Consider the following 21,426-nt stretch of genomic DNA (forward strand, 5'->3'; position numbering starts at 1 on the left):
AGTGATTTCCACTCCTCCTTTGAGTGCTCATAGTTTGAAAAGTTTACATGTTATGTAAAAACAGTTGTTGTGTTTTTGAGAGAGCAGAAGTTTTCCTCCGTTTTATAGTTTGAATCACATTTCTACGTGCAGGTATGAGAGAGCTGGGTGACTCAGAAAAAAGGTGAAAATTTGTGGGTTTTTAAAGAAACTTCCAAAGCATTCATAATGCATTATTTAGTCCCAGTATGTTGGGAATGACTTTGGGAAAAATTGGAATTTTAACACCTCTGCCCCGAGGCACTAATTACAGTCACTTCTATTGTACTGGGGTGCAGTCAGAGCTGTGACTCAGGGTCAGTTGAGGGATCTTTCTTGTCAGTATGTAATCTGATTTTAAAAACCCCTCCCAAACATAATTTCATAAATTAATGAATGCTTTATTGTGAAGCTTACCCCAAGTCTGAGTTTCATAGTCAGAGGCAACTTCAAAACCAACAGTGATAATAGACATATCCCACAACCATTATTTTCCCTGACGAGGAAAAAGACTATGAACTGTAAATTCTCAGCAAGTCTGGCACAAACAAAATAGAATTAGTGCTGATTACAGGAAAGATGGGACAACAGGAAATCCCACATTGACGTCCCATGTTGGGGTCACAGCTGATGTGATCCCATCGTCTTTAGTTTTACCAAATGTCGTAGAGTGAACGGGAATGATGGAAACTGGGATCTGCGAGTTACGCCAAGGGCATAAAGTGGGAGGACAATGGCCCCCTTCCGTCCTTCCTATTCTGTACTTCCAGCGCCCTTGTTTGGACCGCACCCATCTTTGAACTTGGCCTTCATTCTGGTCTCAACTACACATTTGTAAAGTTTAGTGATTGTATGTTACATGGTTTTGATGCTATGGCTGTGACAGAATCTGTCCACAGACACACATATCAAAACCTGCCAAAATACTCAAAACCGCCTCTGTGGTAGTTCCTGCTACAGTTGGTATCTTCAGGATCACATTTTGCGCACACATATACACACACACACACACATATTGTGACAGAGGAACATGTTATGAAACGAACCACCTCTCAACTAGAAAAAAACTACACACATTATACACATCACATGTTTTTTTGTCCAGTAGAAAGATGTGTACTCAATCAATAAGTCAGTGATTCTGAATGAGGCAATGACACTAATCCATACAGAAACAAATTGACTTAAACCACGTCACATTACATCATGTGCCTGATCCCAAACTCATCCTACTTGATGGCACACATATGTGCCATCAAGCATGTACAGTCAGACTGACACTTCTCGATTTGAATCTGGCACAGTAATGTCTGATGTGATGCTGCGGAGTTAAACTGCCAGATTCTCCACAGTATTTTCGTCACAGTCATTTGAACAGCTGCAGTATTAGCTACAGTATATCTCTACTGGTGACTGAGAGCTGCTCAAACCCTCTGAGGATTTAATCCAGGTTTTTCAACTTTTTAAAAATGTGTGGGTTAGAAAGTCGATTCCATCCCTGCATTCCCCACTAAGGGGCAGTGCTGGAGCTCAGCTGGTGTGTGTTGTGTGTGTGTGTGTGTGTGTGTGTGTGTGTGTGTGTGTGTGTGTGTGTGTGTGTGTGTGCTAGCGCACAAGCAAAATGGAAGAGGAATTCAAGGCCAAATACATAAACGTTCCTTTGGGGGCATGGAACACATTTGTAAAAGGACTAATGTATTAATAATAATAGGACATGATTATGATTGACAGGTGCTTTTTGGTGAGTAACAGCAGGTAGGCAAGGGGTTGTAAGAAAGGATGCTCAGGGATAGAGCATGGTTAGGAGATCCTGCTCTCCTTTGAAAGATGATTTCAGTGTGTCAGTCATGGCGGGATGACACAGCAAGCTCAATATCTGGCTGCTCAGGAGCGGTCACACAGTGTCAGTACAGTATTTCCTGTCCCATCCTCTCCCCCTGCTCTGCTGCAGCTTAAAGTCTGCAGTTATGCTGACTGTAAGGAACCTGCTAGAGCAAACACATTTAATTAACTCCACAGAAATTTTTTTTTGGAATGGCTTTACTGCCTGAGAACCTGAGACTTAGAGTCAAATACTTTTTTAAATTTTAGCTGAGTCAAAGATACAAGATGGGGTTTTTATTGGGGAATGTGCAACTACAGGAGACGTTCTGCAGCAGCAGTACTGTACCCAGCTCTATTCCATGTTGGCCTCATTACTCAAACAGTAATTTTACTACTTATTACTGTCTGGGAGTAGCATTGTACTTCATTACACTGCTGCTTTACTGTTACACCTCTGAAAGTGGTGAGTGTATCTCTTCACATCATCAGGGGTACATGGGAATGTTCTGGCTCCGTTCCTGTTCACCCTGTATACAGCAGACTTTAAATACAACTCAGTAGTACAGGGATCTGACGATGGCCTTCAGTGAGTGGAGCGACAAGAAATGCCTCCTTCTGAACACCTCCAAGACCAAGGAGATGGTCATGGGCTTTCAGAGGTCTAGGCCCACCCTTCAGCCAGTCAACATTCGAGGGAAGGACATTGAGGTGGTGCACACTTATAAAAACCTAGGTGTGAACCTGGATAGTAAACTGGGCTGGTCCCTGAACACGGATGCCATCTACCTGAAGGGGCAGAGCCGGCTCTTTTTCCTCAGGAAGCTCAGGTCCTTTGATGTCTGCAGTGAAATGCTGCACATGTTTTATCAGTCAGTGGTGGACAGTGTCCTTTTTTATGCTGCAGTCTGCTGGAGCAGCAGTATGTCTGACATGAACACAAGGAGACTGAAAAAGCTGGTCCAAAAGGCTGTGTTTGGCAGGAGTCTGGACTCACTTTGGACTGTTGTGTAGAGATGCATGCAATGTACGATGGAGGCCATCTTGGACAATACCAATCATCCTCTCCACAACATTCTGGCAGGACAGAGAAGCAGCTACAGCTGCAGCAAACATCTCATCTCACTGAACAGAGAGGTTCAGGACATCCTTTGTTCCCACTGCCATCAGGCTGTATAACAACTCAGCCAAAGGAAATGGACTCATTTAATTATTATTGTTTATTTATTGTTAACTGTTATTATCAACAATCTCTATCAAATAAAATCAGTTTCTTCTTTAAAATTTCAGTTCCATGAATTAATTTGTCTCTGTCAGGCTGCAGCATCTATGACATTCTTTGTGATGTAAATGTTTATTCGGAGGAGCAGTCTTACAGCTTTTCGAGCAATCAGCAGCTTAGAAAAAAACATCTTTGATCGTGACCACCTTTTTTTGCTAAACAGTATGTCTCAGTATGTTAATGCAGGTCAATGTCTCACATGGGAAAAATATGCATTCAAACTCTTTTTGTTGGACATGGACATTTGTTTCATGAGCCCCTGCTTTTTTTTTCTTTTGCCTTCGATGTGAAAAAAATAATGTGTAGTTTCTGCAAAAATATGTATGCATTACACACACATATATATATACAATAATAATATTTACATATTATACATATTCTGATGGCATCACAGCTACTCAGGGAGCTCTCTCTGGATTTGCATCTGTAACAGTCCAGTCCCTGCCCTCCCTGAATCTCCCTGCGGTCACACAGAAATCTCCTGTTCATCATCATGGCGGAGCTGCACTCTGCGTCCTGAGCAGCTAATGTTTTAAGTAATGGCTTGTGAATCCTGACAGATCAGCCATGCTCTACCCGAGCTGTGGGCCTGACGCTCAGAGAACTTAGCGAATCCATCAAAGCGACAGGGCGAATTAGTGCCAAGACACCTCACTATCTGTTAGGAGGAACTCCCATCAGCAGTAATTGATTTGATAAATGCTCGAGGGGAGCTCTCTGTGACAGAGAGCCACACAGAATGAGAGAAAGTTCTGTACCCTGTGAGTTTTCACAAGAAGCCATGAGTTAGAGCAAGAACTTAAATTTTGAATAAGAGAGAACATTTCTTTCCCTGTATGTACAGTACATGTAATGAAATAGAAACACCTACACAAGGATTATATTAATATGATTTTGCAATGTTATAGCCTAATTGTTATTTAAACAATTAATTTACAAATTCTATTATGATTTATTTCTATAGTTGTTGTATCAGAACTGAACCTTTTCACATCAAAGTCCACAACCACAACAGCAAATTAGCTAAGTATCTCAAAAATTACCATATATCTGAGTCAACACACTAACGAGTCATAACAAACACTGACCAGGCAGATGGAGTTTACTTCTGCTCAATCTGCATTGCATTAAATTTTATTTTATTTTTCACATTCCATTATTTGTAGCTACAAGTTAGTAGACTATGGATAGAATATAAGATTAGAATTTAAATTGCACAGTACAACATCAAATATAGTACTGTAGGTCTGAGCTGATCACACAGACTGTGAGCACTTTCATTAATATATCAAAATTTCTGATGAAATTTCCTGTTGTCTGAATGCTGTAAAACTTGACTGGTGTTTGTACTGGACTCAGTGTGGGCTGTGGTCCTGAAGCCTCTCTGCTGCTCTGCTCCTCCTGTCTGTTGTCTGCACACTGCTGCCTGATGCACAACTATGTAAATCATTTGGATTTTGGGGGATTTTAATTTTTTTTCTGTGAGCCACAGCTTTATGTTTTTTTAAGATCTTAAGATTTTAAGATCTGTTATTCACGTAAAGTAATCAGCAGCAACAGTCCACTACTGTCTGCCTCAGTACAAGTTTAAGCAAGTGGGTGGAGCCCCAGGACCATATGGAAAGCTGGGTAGGGAGCCAGACATGAAGGAGATGATGGCTGTGGGCTGTGCAGCTTGTTCGACTGGACTGATCTCCACCACACATTCATCCTTCCAATAGCTCTACTGCTTGTTCTTTAAGGTTGCCCTATTACAAGGGACATCAATCATTCATATTCACACCTACAGGCAATTTAATTTTTTATTATTTTTAATTTTTTTCAGATTGAACCACAAGCTCAGTTTGTGAAGTGACCCACCGCGAAAAATCCCAGTTCTCCCTATGGCCACTTCGCCATTGCAGTATAGTGTGTGCACTTTATGTGCACTTGTGAAGTACTTTGTTAGTGCAGTTTTTGACAAGTGATCTTACAAATAAAGTTGACTTACTTATCCAGGCCTACTTATGGTCTACATGCAGTTTTTTTGTTCTTGCTTTTTAATCATTTTTAACATACAAGTTGGAATTGGTAAAATATGCTAGGATTGAGCAATAGAATGTTACATGTGGTGTCTGCCATCAGAGATTTTTCTGTACTCTTTATATAAAGGTAGATTTCATATCATTTCAACATCTCTCACATTAGATCATTGTGGCTAATGTTGCAAACAACTGAGCAATGGTTGATTCACAGGATTTCAAAAATAAAGTAACTTGATTTTTCTGGTAAATAATGAATTGCATATCATGATAGAGTATAACCTAACCCTGTATCTCCACTCGGTACATCTTGCTAAAACTTCAGCAGTCTTGCAACAAATCCTCCTCCATGAAGGTTTAATGTTCAGTTTGTGTTGAAACTGTTTCAGACAGGTGTTAGTTCAACTGTATGGTCATTTTAGAGGCTGCAGTTTGCGGTGCTGCTGAATTGTTTCGCGTTTTTTCGTCGAGCCTAATAACGTTAGGCAGAAACTAAAGAAAGAATGGTATGTTATATTAAGTATTATTATAGTTTCTGAAAGAGATTGAAAGCTCTGGAAAAAGTTATTAAAATTAAGATTTTTTTTTCAATCCACAGCTTTATTCCCTTGATAAGTTTGATTATAATCAAGTCTGTGATAACTAAAGGACAAAAATCTTGGTTATTTATCTGGTTCTGATGGAGTTATGAACTAATGGAGTTTCAACTGCATTCCTGTCCTGTACTGCAGTATAAGCCATTACACTGAGAAAACACTGATAAATAAACCAAACAGGCTTTATGTTAGCAGGCAAACAGATACATGACATCAGTGTCTGTGCTGCTTTAAAGGTGATGCTGACAGAACATTAACTCTCTTAGGAAATGTAACTCCCTCCCCTTTCTGTCTGCTCCATCACCTCCCACAACTTGAATCACTCCTCTACAGCACAGATCTGAATTCAGTCTGTTTTAACAGTAAACAGTAAACAGGAAAATGCATGTGAGGATGTTTTCACTGTATATTTGAACAATGTGCTGCATAGAATTAATTTCCTCTGTCTCACGTAGAAAAACATGAATTGATGGCACTGAAATGATAAGAGTTAAAAAAAAAAAAAAGACGTAAAAAGTGGCAAACAATAAGGAGGAGTACATCTGATTCCCAGGAAGTAAGGGAGTATTTGAAGTCGAGGGTCAGCTAGATAAGACGAGTTATTCATGTGAATCTGAGGAGAGTGTGGAGAATAGAAAGTCAGAGAGAGCACAATAACCAGACAAGGAGAAAGAGAGAGGCGGTAAATGAGAAAAAGAGATAAGGGAGGAATTAAAGGTCTCTTCCTACTCCTTCTTCTCATCTTTCGCCACTGCACCACCTCTCCAAAGGATGACTCTCATCCCACTGACACATGATTGACAACTGTCAGATGCAGACACACTCGCCTCTGAAAATCATAATGGCCCAAATCGTCAGGGCTGCAGTAAGCGATGAAGCCCTGTCATTTAGCAAATAGGTGAACTGAAAAGGATCGGTCTATTCAACACATGATAATTTAGGTCTAAAAGTTTATGTAGATATTTTCAAACCAGTGACATCAATTTCAAAATGAACAGTGGTCAGGCTAAGGAAGGCTGTTGTTTTTAATTACATTTATGAAGCATTTAAAGCTGCACTAATATTTCTTCTGTTCAGTTACTATGCATAATGAGAAACATGCTACTCATAGTGATGAGCCCTTATGTGAGCTAATTCAGCAGTTGCATTCAGCTCTATGGAACGCCACCAAAAAGCAGACAAATAGAGCTAGCGGCTAGCTGGTAAACATAGTTGCATAAATTTTTCACAGGACTAATGGACCAAAACAAAGCAAAAGGATTGTAATATGTAGATATTGTGTTTTCAGTTTGTTCCGCTGACCAAAGTGGCCAGAAAATCAATTAATTCAGCTTTTTTATATTGTATACACAAGCCATTTACACCACAATGACCTCATAATTGCACTGATACCAGAACATCCTTATCACAAGTGAAGCACTCATTTACAGACTTGGAGACTGGAAAACGTCTGCGGCACGCTTTCATGAGCACCATGCATTAAAGGCACAGAGAGAGGGCTGGACTGACAGACATGGTTGAACTTTCTGGATATGTTGACAGTCAAAGCAACGGTCATCACTGAACGTTGCTTGTGTTGATTAAAATGTAACAGACAGTAGATCACATCAGTTGTAGTTTTTTAATGTTAATTGTGTAAGAGTTCCACCAAAATCTTAGTCTGATGTTTAATGTGCTCTCTCCAACCCGCTAACTGTATTCTGCTACTGCAGCACAGGAGAGCCCCAGATAACCTTTTTACATACATATAGTTTCTGTATTGGTTTAATTGAACTTGTGGTGTTGCATGTTGTATAGCATTTTATATTCCATATTTAGTTTTACTGAATTGTGGCCAGACACAGGGGGATGAGGATGCGGAGTGTAGGAAAAGAGGCTGCTCGATCGGTATGTTCTGCTGCAGGAACACAGGCCGACAGAGCGAGGATTCGGCCAGGACGGGGTACCAGACAAACCACTGCGGGACGAGCCAGACAGAAGAGAAAAGAGTTGCTTCATCGCCCAGTATATGATAAATAAAGCGTCAGTGGCAGATGGGGATCCAGCGGAGCTGCAGGGCCAAAGCAGAGGAGCTGAAGGCATCAGGACCCCCTTCATCACAATGCTAATCTGAATCTTAAGTACTCCCTTTTCTTTTAACTGATTAATCCCCACTGTGACATTGGACTTTTAACATCCCCATTTTAAAGATATTTAATGCGAACGTCTTGTCACATCCTTTTTGTTATCTAATCTCATTTGTTTTATTGTGGTGGTTTAACAGTTTTAAATAAATCATTTAAACTGTTTATGGTGCTTTGGGTCCTTCTTAACAGTGGATACTCATTTCTAGTATTTAAATAGGAAACTCACACTCTTATGACACTTACTTGTGTTTAAGGAGATTTGATAAGGTGTATGTATAAAATTTTATCGTGAGAACATTTTTATAGGGGTTAAAATGCTACAAATAAAACGTGTACTTTCTATTGTACTATTTGTATGTTCATCACAAAAAAAATTAAGAATTACTCAGAGCATTTCAGCAGTTTTCCTAGGCTAGGCACATCATTTATATATATATATTTTTTTTTTTTCTTAAGTATCTCAAATGTTTCCTTCATGCTGACAGCTCTCTACCTTTCCTCTCATCTATGAGCAGTGAAGGAGAGAATGAGGCAGGAATATCAGGGTGGTTGTCAGTTTGCTGTTAAACCTAACTGACTTTATCATTTGTTCCTCTTCAAAAGTGTTGACAATTTGCAGCCTGCTTCTTCTCAGCTGCATTATATATCAGCTTGTTTGCTTGGAGTGACAGCGACAGCACAAACAGCCCTCCTGACAGACATGTGGGAGTTCACGACAAATTGGAGTACTGTACTCATAAAGCAGCCTGCGTATAAAAGTCGCTCATGCTCACCTCCCACCTTTTCCCTTTTTCCTTTTCCTGTTCTGTTCTACATCTCTCACTCTTCTTCTGCCTTTGGACTAAGAAGCAAATGAAACACAGGTGTCAGAGAGATTGCTGCTTTGAATATTCAATGTCAAGATTTTGCTGTGCTCTGATCTGAAGATTGCAGGAGAACAGATACAGCACATGGATGACCTCAGTATTTAACAAACAACCCATAACCATCTCCATCAGCTTGCAAATATTCTTCTTGCAGTTTTTATAACAGCACCCCAAAGTGACTGAATTTCCATTACCCACTCTGAATAACTGGGATGTGACTTTTTATGTGATGTAGTGCAAGAAATTGCGATTAAGAAAAATATGTTTAAAAGTTTTGTTTCAGACAGACATATTTAGTGTGAGAGATGTCTATGCAAGTAGTTATGACCCATAGTGACCTCTAGTGGCTGTATTAATTATGAGGGGAGCAAGAGAGAAAGTCAGGTGACAAAGTCCACATTAGGAGGATATATGGCTGGATAAACAAAACACAGGACTTTTCACAACCTCAACCACATATTTATCATTATGACCATGATGACAAAAGTCCTCAAAGTTACAGGAAGTGCTTATTTTTAGCGAAACCATGATCTTTGCCGAACCTAACCAAACCATGACCTACATCCCTGACAGCCTATTTATTATTAGTACCATGATGGCACAGACAATGTAAGCTATGGCACTATGGTACACTATGTGTCATATCCAAGGGTAGGTCAAAGTTTCCAAAATGATCATTTAGGTTGGGGAACCTCTTGGGTGACCAGAGGCCTGATTTCCCCTTAACTCCATCTGTCAGGTACTTTCCCTAAGGCTGTCCGCACTCCCCACAGCTCCACAAATCAAATCATTATGAGGTGTCATGTTAAATTAGGTTTAATGATGGGGAAAATAAATAAAAATAAATAAATAAAATGCATTTATTTAATTTATTAAAAATAAATTACATTTATTAAAAATAAATATAAATGAAAATAAATTGAAATAATAAACTAAATAAATGTATTTAATTTATTAAAAATATATGTTGTTGGATTAACTTGCTTGCAAGAAAAATGGTTTGCTGGATGTCTGGATGGCCGGATTCTTGCAGCCTCTCCTGAAATCCTGTGTCTGACCAACAGCATCGGAAAAACACTGACTTTTAATGTGAGATTGCTTTATTCACTGTTTTTACCTTTAATTACTAGTTTTTTTTGGAGAGAAGACCTCCTGAATGATGAATACTGAAGGAGGCCAACCAGAAAAGTGCATTTTACTTTACTTTGTAAATGGAATGCAGTTTGTTACCATTTTCCCCTTTAAATAAAAAATGATACAGCCTCATACAGCCTGTGATGATGGACAACCTCAGCTGACGCAGCTCATACATGTCATTTGGAAAGCAAATAAGAACCATAGTAGTCTACTTTGGGGAACCAGAGACCTGTACTATGAAGCAAGCTCAATATACCCAGGATAACTTTTAGTTATCTGGGTTAACCGAAGCTAACATTGACTGTCCTGATAACCTGTACCACGAAGCTGGTTATCAACTAGCTCAGTTAAGGGTTTACCTATCTGGTTACGAGCACATTCATATGAAACGCAGATTTGTTAATTATAAGCAACATCGTCAGAACCATGAATAAAGTACTTAATATGATATGATCACATCCAAAAGTGACATTCAACAAGGTGAAATGTAAATATATGAACATATGACTATAATAAAAAAAATATTATTTCTATGTCTAAATATAATTTCTATTAAAGTCTGACTAAGGATATATTGTAAATGAGAACATTAATTATTATTGAGTTTTTGCTGAGTATTTTTGTTCTTTTGTCTGATGAACAAACTATTATGAACATGAGATGCAGTTAAAAAAAAGTTAAAGTTAGCGTCAGACTGTTTCTGCTGCAGAGAAGAGAGATGTACTTACTGAAATTACTGAATTTATAATCATGGAAATATATATAAAAGTATAATATATAATAAAAGACACCAGCAGTTTAGTTTTTATTTCCTGTTATCATAACAGAATCCCCTCATGTTATTCTGAGCTGCAGTGATGAAGAAGAGATCGACACTGTCAGGAATCCTGTCAGAGCAAAGAATCTGTGTTCAGTTCAAATGCAGCTATGATAGCTATGATATATTTATTTATTTTGATAAACTGTCCTTGCATTTTTGAAAAGCTTTGTTTTAAAACAAGAGTGATGGAAAGGTTCAAACAGGAAAACTATTCCACTGATTTAAGTTTGATTTGATTTGATTTGATTTGATATTGACCTAGAGGTTCTCTGTGAGTTAATGTGTTCACTAAACTTAAAAGTGAATAGTGTGTGAATAGTAAATAGTGAATTAATAGACATCATTTTATGTGTTTTTAAAGGCTCATCACCATGTGTCATTAGGGTGAAGAGGGAAGTTTAGTTTTTATTTATATAAAGATACTGGCTGGAAAAAACTTACTCAAAACAAATTCAGTATTTTTTTGCTAAAAATCTTATAAATAACTTTTCTCAGGGATTTGATCAATTCTATGATGGAAAATCTACTGAAATAGCACTCAGAGCTTTTGAAAAAACTCTCCAGTGAGCCTGAGAGAATTCCTTCAGAGCTCTTTAGACAGGGTAGGTTGGGTACATTGCAGGTTTTACACTGTTGAGTGAAATCTTTCCACATTCACTGTAATGATTTCTCTGCTTCAAAAATAGTTCAATACTGTCAACCAATAGATGGATATAAACCCTGGTTTCGAGAGCTCACAAGTATGCATCACTCATTGATTTTTTTTTAAGTCATCCATGCATGTCTCTGAAGCAGGGCAACAGCGTGCGCATGGCCAGTCACTGTAACATAACAGGATGGAAAGATCTAAAGGAGTAGATAACAGACATGTGTGGTACTTCCCGTCAGTGAGGGCTGTGACTGCTGGACTGTGCAGCAGACACGAGCTGCGATGGGAGATCCATCACTGCCGACAGAGCACAGGAAAGCATCGCAGTGCTCACCCCCACCTCCTCTTCATCTCCATTTCCACTATTTTCACCTCCTCCTCCTCTTCCATGAGGAGTGCAGACTCTGAGCCTGCTCTGTTACACTAGTCAGTCAAGCCCATCATAGAAAGCAAGTCAATCCATCACTAAACCACTCCAAATCCACTGCCTGCATCACCATTGTATCTAATCAGAGTAGAGACAGTTAGCTGTACACCATGGTTAATAACTATATTCAGCCTGAACAACCGGAGTTCAAACATTTACTTATCTCCATGTACTGCAAAAAACTGTCATTAGCCATCTCAACCTTTTAGACATATTTTTCTTCAAATTGGAGAATTCCAGGAAAGAAGTTTATTTCTGGGAATTTATCATACCTTGAAATAAAAACAAATAACATAAATAAATGTCCAAGAAAAACAAAATATCAGGTTTATTTTGAGGCTTTTTTTCCAATATGGTGAAAAAAAGCCAGTAAAACATATTTTGTACAAATCAATTTCATTTTTAATAAACAAATCACACTAAAAGTTATATAACCATAAGAACTGTATTTTATAATGTCAATTTTCAATGTCTAGTGCCACACAATGACAATGTCTATGAGGAGTGATCACTGTTTCCCACTTGAAATTTGATAAAGGTTCCTAATTCAATGAACATCACATATTATTTCAAAATGACTTCCATACTTCACTATAATTTCAAATTCCCCATAACATCTTTGTATCCAAATCATGGTTTATGATATCACCTAACTGGAGAAAATATTAGAACTCTGCCACACAGTATAGGTTTAAATAAACAGCTATAGAACAGTTATGTCCTGTGTGTGTGGGATCAGGGTATCATGTTTGTTGCCCTTTTTCCTTCCTTATCCAAATCGAAGCTCCACTGTTGTCATATTGAGAGTGTCATATGTTTTTTTTTTCAACATTATTTTTATTGAGAGTATTAATTAACAGATTTGTGAAAATGATGCACTTTGTGGGTGGGTTTGTGACTGGGATTCCACTGAGGGATCACATCCTTTTCATAACACTACTGAAGCCAGACAGGGAGGCTGCAGTGAATGAGGTGCGGGAATAGCGTTAACCCAACCAGTGAAGCTCCTCTTATAAAGGAAAAAAAAGGACTCAGACTTACAATTTAAATTTGATCAGGTATATAAAAAGTGTCTAGAGGCATTGTGGTGTTTTGTTTGAGAAAATGATCATGTAACTGCACCACCCGTCATTTGCATCTGGCTGAGTAACATAGTAGCATACATGCTTGATTGCACTCTGATAAATCTAATAGAGGCAAAAATGCCTACAGAATTTAGGTCATGGTTAAACAAGACTGAAAACTGTAGAGAAGCTGCCAAAATGTCAGCGACAGAAAAGAGTGAGATAAGATGTGGAGAAGATTTTATGTAGCATCATTGCAGAGGAGTTAGTGAGGGCAAGCCAGATTCTGATCCAGCCAAATGTGTCCAATGGGCCCAGTCACCAGTGAGCCATTTCTATTACACACTCATTCACACATTAGTTAATAATGCTGTTCATTTGGACTGACCAGCTCACTGTTAACACAACAGTAAAAATCTGTAGAAATCCTTTTAGCTCTATTTAGTCTTCACCAACTTAGCTTTCAAAAGCATTTGGTATGTTAACCAGCTTTTCACTAAAAGTCTGTTATTTGATTCTGGGCAGGTAATGGACAGTTTTGAACTGTTGTGGCTGCAAATGAGAAGAATGAGTGGGACTGAACTAAACAGTGGAGCTGCAGGTCGTAAAATCACACCAATGATCTGAATAATACTGACAAGTGACTGTGACAATGACAATGATGATGTAAAAACATTTTAAATGCTCAATGCTCAGTTTCAAAAATTTAAGAATATATGGTGGATACAGGGGCCTGAAAATCGTGCCATCAAAAAGACTGTTGAATCATCTCGTGAATGCAGCTGTCAGGGTGAGTACTGGAGAGGTATTGCTCTATCACTTCAGCTGTGACGAGCCAAGCTAGCGACAGACTCTAGAGTCACAGAGGTACCTGGAGATGTAAAATAGGGTAGACTACGTTATCTAGTCACTTTCTGCCTTTAGAGACATTTCTCTCCCTGGGCCACTTCAAAGTGCCACATGTGTCACCATAAAAGTATGGCTCTATGAGGAGAGAGAATCGAGGGGTGTGAAACTTCCCTTACAATGAAACCTGGGTCTCAAGCGGGGCTTCAACACCCTTCAATGATCAGTTCCAGCTTTGACCTCTGAACTGTGAATGCCATTAAAAAGCAGCAATAGAGGAGAGAATAGAGGCTGTGGTCATTAATCACGCCTACCACCTCAAACATACCATCCACACACACACACACACACACACACACACACACACACACACACACACACACACACAGAGCTGCTGAGTGTTTATTATGGGAATATTTAAGGGAGATTCCTTAAACATTTAACACCATCAAAGATCCAAATCCATGGGCAATTTCCCTCATTCACCACCCGCTGGACTCTAGACAGCACAGGTGCTATTACCATTGACTTTATGGCCAAATACCAAGGTCAAGTGTTGTTTTGGCTGTTTGTGGGAATATGCAGCTGCTTGAGGAGGCTGAGCTCAGATCAGAAAGCCAAGCACTCACAGGCAGGTTCACAGAGGTAACAGTTCACACAGTGTAAAGCCCTAGAACAAGAATAAGTCACCTTGACATGTCAATTCCAATGTCATGCACCTTAGTCTTACTGCCAAGATGCACGTGGCACACTGATTAGAGGTGAAAGGTCAGCTTCACACAAGCAGCCTCAGTTTCAATTATAGATAGATTTCAGACTTTTCCATATTTTTTCTTCCCCAACAAAACATACATGCTTTGTGGCAATTAAGCAATTATTAAGACTGGAGAAAAAACTGCGCAAGTTGATTACAAATTGATTAATCCTTTCAGTCATTTTTCATGCGAAAAAGTCCAAACATTCTGGTTCCAGCTTCTCAGGTGTGAGGATTTGCTGCTGTTTATTATGTTAAATCATTGTAAACTGAATTTCTTGACATTTTAGTAACTAAATATTTACCAGAATATACTTCCAAGCATAGTGGATGTTAAGGGTTGATACCAACATTTACATTTGAAAGTTAAAGATAAATAAATGAATTCATTAATAATAAAAAAAAACATATCGCAATAATTCAGCCAATAGATTTTTTCTGAATACATAACATACACATGATCACTTTTTATATGAATGTTTATATAAATCCCCTCAATTTGTTTATTAAAGATTTAAAAAATAATGCAAAACAACCCAAGGACTTGTGGAATACTCCCAAGACCTCCTAAACCCCTCCAGGATCCCTCGAATTTGAAGAACTCATAGAACCACCTGAATGAACCCTAAAACACTCTTAACATTGCATGAAACCTGCTAAAGGTCTCTGGAACCTCCTTAAAAACACCTGAAACCTCCTTAAGAACAAGACAAACCCCTTCGAGCACCATCCTGACGGATGACTAAAAACCCGCTGAGGCCCCCTGGAGGCCCTCAAGCCTGCCTGAATTTGGGCTTGTCACCACCGTGAGAGGCAGTTTCACTGAGCGAACACTGGTAAATGTAACAGAGCTGGGTAACTGGGCTGAGCTGAGGCCACTGAGATGGCGGTGGGGGAATTGCAGTGTTGTTCTCCAAGACTGAACTCTCAGCCCTTTTGTACTCGCTCTCTCCAGCAGCCGGGCTTGAATAGCTCTAAAGTGACACCTCCATGCTGCTTTAAAAGCTAAGTAGCACAAAGGTTGAACAAGGAACTGAGAGACATGTTCACTTGGTCGACATCTGGGCTGAAAAAAACATAACACTCCACACTCTCCATGGCTCCCACTTGATGGCCACACAATGCACTTGTCTTTGTGTGTGTGAGTGTATGTGTGTGTGTGTGTTCAGTCGCGCAGCATGTGGGCATTTGCACAAATGCATTTGCTATATAATTGATTAATACTGGCCCGCGCTTGATTTCAGCTTCAAAATGCTCATTGAAAACATATTGCTTTTTATTCTTATGAGCTAATTTAGAGGTCTGTGGACTGAAGAGGGGGTGTGGTGAGATGGGGGTCAGAGAGTGGGGGGGTTCACACTGTGTGAACTGTGCTGTAGTGATCTCAGTGGGACTTTCTTTCCTCCCCACCGTGCAGACTGCTTGACACTGCAGGCCCCATTTGCGCTGTTTGATAATAACACTTTAATGTGGCTGCTATGACTGTTGCCAGTGCAACCATTGCATCTGTTTCTCCCAGGGGAGACAGGAGGTAAAAGAGTTGGGGGGTGGTAGTGGTGGCGGGAGCCAGCAACCAGCAGAGAGCTCACTGCCTTATTTCACATAATGCTGCACCCAGGCCCAAGCGACTGATTTTATATCTATGACAATATGAAATCTAATGAATCCTCTAAAGAAAAAGTGTCATTACAGCAGCAACTGATAATACAACATTTTTTAGAAAAATACTGTTAGAGCTGTGTTAAATTTGTATAGGATAAACAATGTTAAAATAAATATAGAACATCAATAAAAACAAAAATAACATTTTAAACAGCACCACTGTTTATGCTAATAAATTAGACACATTTTCAGTTAAAGCTCAAACAGCTGTTTTTTAATTTCAGCACTGAAATATGGTTCTTCTGTCACAATATTATCAAAACCACGACTTCATATCTAACTTGTTCATTAATTAGGGGAATATGGGGAAACAGCAATATGGCATGATACATACAAAATTACACGAAAACGCTTAAATACAGTTTGATCACAGCTCACAGTATTATAAAGATGTGTAGAGAAAAGTATTTAACAATGAGGCGAAATGAACGCAACAACTTTTAACATTTAATCCATATGAACTGCTCTGGATTAAATGTATAGAAATTCCATTAAAATAATGTATGAATACAAATTATGATAATCCCACGTGGACTTCTTTTGTCCAGGAACAATAAGCTAATTGAAGTTGATTAAATAGTGGACCCGTAGGTAATGGTCCCGCTCAGCCTCATGTACTGTAGCAGTCTACCTGAGCTGTACGGTTATCGGGGTCAAGGCGCGGCTCTCAGACAAGAGGCTTAAGCAGAGACAGGAGCCTTTAACACGAAATAAAACCATCAAAGTTCAGCTCTAATCCCCGCTGCTGTGGACTGATTATTAACGGGCTGCACAATAAACTCGGTTTACGCTGGGCGGGATGGCACCGAGCGTTCAACTCTACAACACGGCGAACAGGATTTACTGGGAGAGCCGACTGGATTTTTTTATCCCCAGTGCGCTGTATCCATTTCAAAAACACACATTTCTCTCGAGAGTAGGAATTTTACAATAAATTCCCGCTTGTATTTAACGTCTATAAATTTCTTCACCCTTCAGAATTTAATTCGGAAAGACAGCACAGGGAAATCAGGGGAAATATTTCAGGGAGAAGAAGAGAGGCCAGAAAAATTTGGACTCCACAGGCACAAAATGTGACAAGAAGAGAATCGTGTCAAAACAGACAATACAACTTCGGCTTTAGTTTTCAATTTTTTCAAAGTCCTATTTAAAATGTACTCTTCCATTTTAAATATATTATCAGCTTCTTATTAGTCCCGTCATGGCTCATAAAACAAATTGGTTCTTTGGATATTTAAAAGGAAAAGAGTGTTTAAATACTTTCAGCACCTTGGAGAGTTCCACATCCACCGTGTGTGTTAGCTTTCAGATAAAGGAAGACACACACATTTACACACTAAACCCAGTGCGGATAGAAAAGGTTTACACATATTTATAGTATGGGGAAAATACATTGAGATTATTGAATTGGATAGCCTATTGTAAAGCGTGTGTAATACATTTTTCATCAAAGCTTAGGCTATATTTATTTTCATGTAACATACTTCAAATTTTAAAGTGATAACACCTGTTGACAGATAGCTGCAGTCCATTAGCTGTGATTCCTAACAATTATAAATAGAATATTAGAATATCTAAGCTGTGTATATGAAGAATTAAATAAAATAAAGCAATGCAGTAACTGATCTGCGAGGTGGATGTTTAATTACAGAAAATGGAGGATTTAGACGTTCTCTGATTCAGGCCTCTTATTTCATCTCATCTGTCGATTTAAAAAAGTGGAATGAAAATTTAAAAAGCTGACAAGAATCATTGTCCTTTTTTTTCTTTTTTTTCTGTTGGTTTATGTCGGAAACTGAGAGCGTAAAGTAAAACTGCTTTTTCGTTGTGTCAAAATAAGGCGCAGTGAACCATCACCTGCCTGTTCCAGTTTAAAAACTATATTTTTAAACTACCTAAACTGAAGTGTGTATGAATCAACATCTGCTCGGCTACATGAATGAAATAAAGTTCATTATGGTTAATATACTCGCGGATCGTAGCTGTTATTTTCCTGGCTGATTCATGTTAAACAACCTGAACTACACTGAAAAAAGCACATTTACCAGGACTTATATTTCTTCGACATGACGTGCCTGGATCCCTGCCTAACCTGCTGTAGAGCGTGTGCTCTGACAGTGCAGGCAGCTTGGCTGTCGACTTGGAGTTTTGGTTTGTTAGGGCGCCCCCGTGAGACCATTTCACTGCACGTGCCGCTTAAATATCGCCGTTTTAGGCACTTGATTTCTTTAGTATTCAAACAACAACCCCTAAATATTGTGAAAGATTTTATCTTTATGACAGGAAGCATTTTGGCCCTTCCCCCGTGCGTGACAGCATAATTTCTTCAGTAATGGTAAGTAACTATATTTTACGCACAGTGGGGTTGCGCATAGGAGAAAGCTCACCTGCTGCAGGTTTCACTGTCGAACAATTACGAAAAACGTGTAGATAAAGTTTGAATTCTTCCTTTACACACTTGACCGTTCAGCCACTGTGCCACCACCCGGTGAAATAGCCACACAGCCGTGGTGTAAATGGGTCTGGAATACTGGTGAACCTAGTAAAGTACTCTCACTGTGAGTACATAATAACGTTTAAGGTTTTCAGGATTTCTATCCAAACAGTATGAAGTGGAGAAAAGTTCAACTAGAAAAAAAGACTGAGCGGGAGAATCAAACTCACCAGGCAAAGCACAGGCGTCAGGAGGAACACGGCGCACCAACACGTCACCTGCATCCTCCCGGAACTCAAACTTCCACTAATTTCCCTCGGCTGGTAGTTGCAGTTTTGCGGACCATAAATCCACCTGGTATCTACCTCACAGCACGGCCAAGCCCCTCAGCAGTCCAGGCAAAAAGAACACGATGCACCCCATGACCGCAGAACAAAGCTGATAGTTGGAGACAGGGGGACAGGACGGAGGCTGCTGCTGCTGCTCCGGGTGGGGGTGGTGTTAAGGGGGCGTGGGGGCAACAAAGCGGTTACTTGAGAGTTAATCCAGGTAGAGAGAACTGCAGGGTCATAGCTGTGGGTAGGTTCAAGTCCCGATTGTCTGATAGCTGGCGCACGCAGCGGTCGTAGCGCTCCGATCTGAAGGGAACGGCGGGGCTTTCCGCTTTATAACGAGCGCCTACAACTCAACCAGGGAGACTCTCGCTCTAGGGGGGGAGGGACGAGAAGTGTGTGTGTGTGTGTGTGTGTGTGTGTGTGTATGCGTGCGTGCGTGCGTGCGTGCGCGTGTGTGTGTGAAAAAAGGCAGGAAAAGGCGAATAAAACGGGTGGAGATTGTTAGAGGATGCAGAAAGCAAATTTTCTCTCTCTCTCTTTCTCCCCTTTTTTCTTAAACAGACCCACGTGAAGAAACGGCGTTTCACCTTGGCTGCTGCTTGGTTCTTGTGCGGTTTATGAAGATGAATGAGCTTACATTCAAACCCCCAAGTACCAACCTCCTCCATCCAGCCCCAAATCAGAAACAAATCTGAGCAGATACAGCACATGAGGTCATTCCAATATATTCATCATCACTGTCAGCTATCAACTGTGTTGCTGTCTACATGGGAAATGCTGTATGGATAATTGTTAATAGTCAATAACAATGAAAATCCCTAACCTTTGCTGAACATCCATTAATGTACCATGTCATTTTCATGCAAACATGCCAACACCTGGAGAGACACTTCCGTTCAACTTAAACTGCCATCAACTATAATACAGTTGATGGCATTTACTCTGCATTCATTCAATGTAGTTACCGTCTTTAGTTCTGCATTTGCACAAGGAATTCACAGGATTCAACACATGTTTGTCCTGGACAAAACTGGAAAGACAAGACCTGGAGCATGTATAGCTACTTGCATGTCATTTGTGCACAAGAGCAAAGGTAATGTCATGTAAATAAGTTATTCAGAAGAGCGGAACAGCTCCAGCATTTTGAAACGGAAACCTACAGTATATATGATGTTTCTAGTGTTAGTATAGTAATAGCATATAAAAAGACTTCAAATTAATGTAAAGAGATATAAAAGCTGATAATTTTCTTCTATTTTTCTTCTGAGTAACCTTGAGCATGTTTCCTCTTCCCAACAACCGATAAACATATCATTTCAAACAGAACTCTGGATCCTGGTCTGGTTTTATACAGAGAAAGTTTACAGTGGCTCGAGCCCCTATGTTTTATTTACATTTAACCAAAATCACCATCTTCCCGAGTGCTTTTGTTGCCTAAACCACAGACAGGACTGTGGATTTCAGACAGGGTCAGCTAACCCAGTGCAAACCAACACTGGATTACTGCCTTTGATTTTGCTGCATGTTAACCAATTTGTGTTTTTTTAATTGAATATGTGTTTCTTTAAGGATATGTACCATGTAAACTACATATCAGAGGTAATAAAGCTAGATTTTGACACAAGGCCCCTCCATAAAACGGCCTTATGATTGGTTCTGAGTTATGGATTAGCCCACCTTATCATTTCAGTTTTTTATTTTGTTTTACCAGACAAAAGTGTAGTAAATCAAATCACCACATAGTAATTGCCACAAAGGCGTGTGGAGAGTTTGGGGCCCCTGGACAGTCGCCTGCTTTACCTGGTTGGTAATCCATGCTTAGAGGGGATTTTTTTAGAGAGACATGACAGCGGAGTCATGTAACATCATCATCATATTTATTAGTTGTAATGTAATGGCACCTGAGTGTGTGTGTGTGTGTGTGTGTGTGTGTGTGTGTGTGTGTGTGCCTCAGCAGGCAAGACAAGACGACTGAAGTCTGCTCAGATGCTGAGTGTGTGTTTCTGGGTTGGAGATAGATAGGATTCTTTTTGTCAGGGAACAGAAGGGGCAGGGAGGTGAGCAGAAGAGAAAAGACGGGGGGTGGCTGTGCTTTAATAAATCCCCAGCAGTCTCATTGCTACAACATTGCAGTGTTCTGGCATTGTCGCCATAACTCAGCCAGCAGGGCTGATGGGATCCTGCTCTGAATGGCCCAGATAGCCTTCACAGGCCCAGCATGGCATGCAGTGGCAGAGGAGGTGGATATAAATCAGAGGGGGTCAGCCGACTACCATTGTGGCTGTAATGAAACACAGTACAGGTAAAGGGGCCATAATTCAGGATTAGCTCAATATTTTTTGAAGGTTCCAGTAGGGCCAGTTTGCAGAAGTTGAACTGGGAGACTCCAGGCTGCAGGTATGCCTGAAATGTCTGAGTCATCCAGGCAGAGTCCAGTTGGGTCGATATTTGGAGCAACCCACCCCAGTAGAGATTATGTTTAAATGGACAATTCTGTACCTCATGATTCATGTCCAGTGCAAATGTGTGAAAGCAGGGAGTAGTGTGCCTGTTATGTAGAGAGGGATG

At 39.8% G+C, this 21,426-nt stretch overlaps 1 protein-coding gene across 1 annotated transcript in view; it reads right to left on the reverse strand.

Annotated features, from left to right (window-relative positions):
- The window catches only part of nxph1 (neurexophilin 1), a 57,586-nt gene extending 38,414 nt beyond the window's left edge, over nucleotides 1–19,172 (reverse strand). The window contains exon 1 of the mRNA XM_023428178.2: nucleotides 18,754–19,172. Within this exon, the coding sequence (XP_023283946.1) occupies nucleotides 18,754–18,807 (54 nt within the window). The 5' untranslated portion in view covers nucleotides 18,808–19,172. The remainder of the gene's footprint in view (nucleotides 1–18,753) is intronic.
- Nucleotides 19,173–21,426: the final 2,254 nt, after the last annotated feature.

The sequence above is a fragment of the Seriola lalandi genome, unplaced genomic scaffold, assembly GCF_002814215.2.
Source record: "Seriola lalandi dorsalis isolate HSWRI2012SDOR001 ecotype SW California unplaced genomic scaffold, Sedor1 jcf7180002054868, whole genome shotgun sequence".
NCBI lineage: Eukaryota > Metazoa > Chordata > Actinopteri > Carangiformes > Carangidae > Seriola > Seriola lalandi.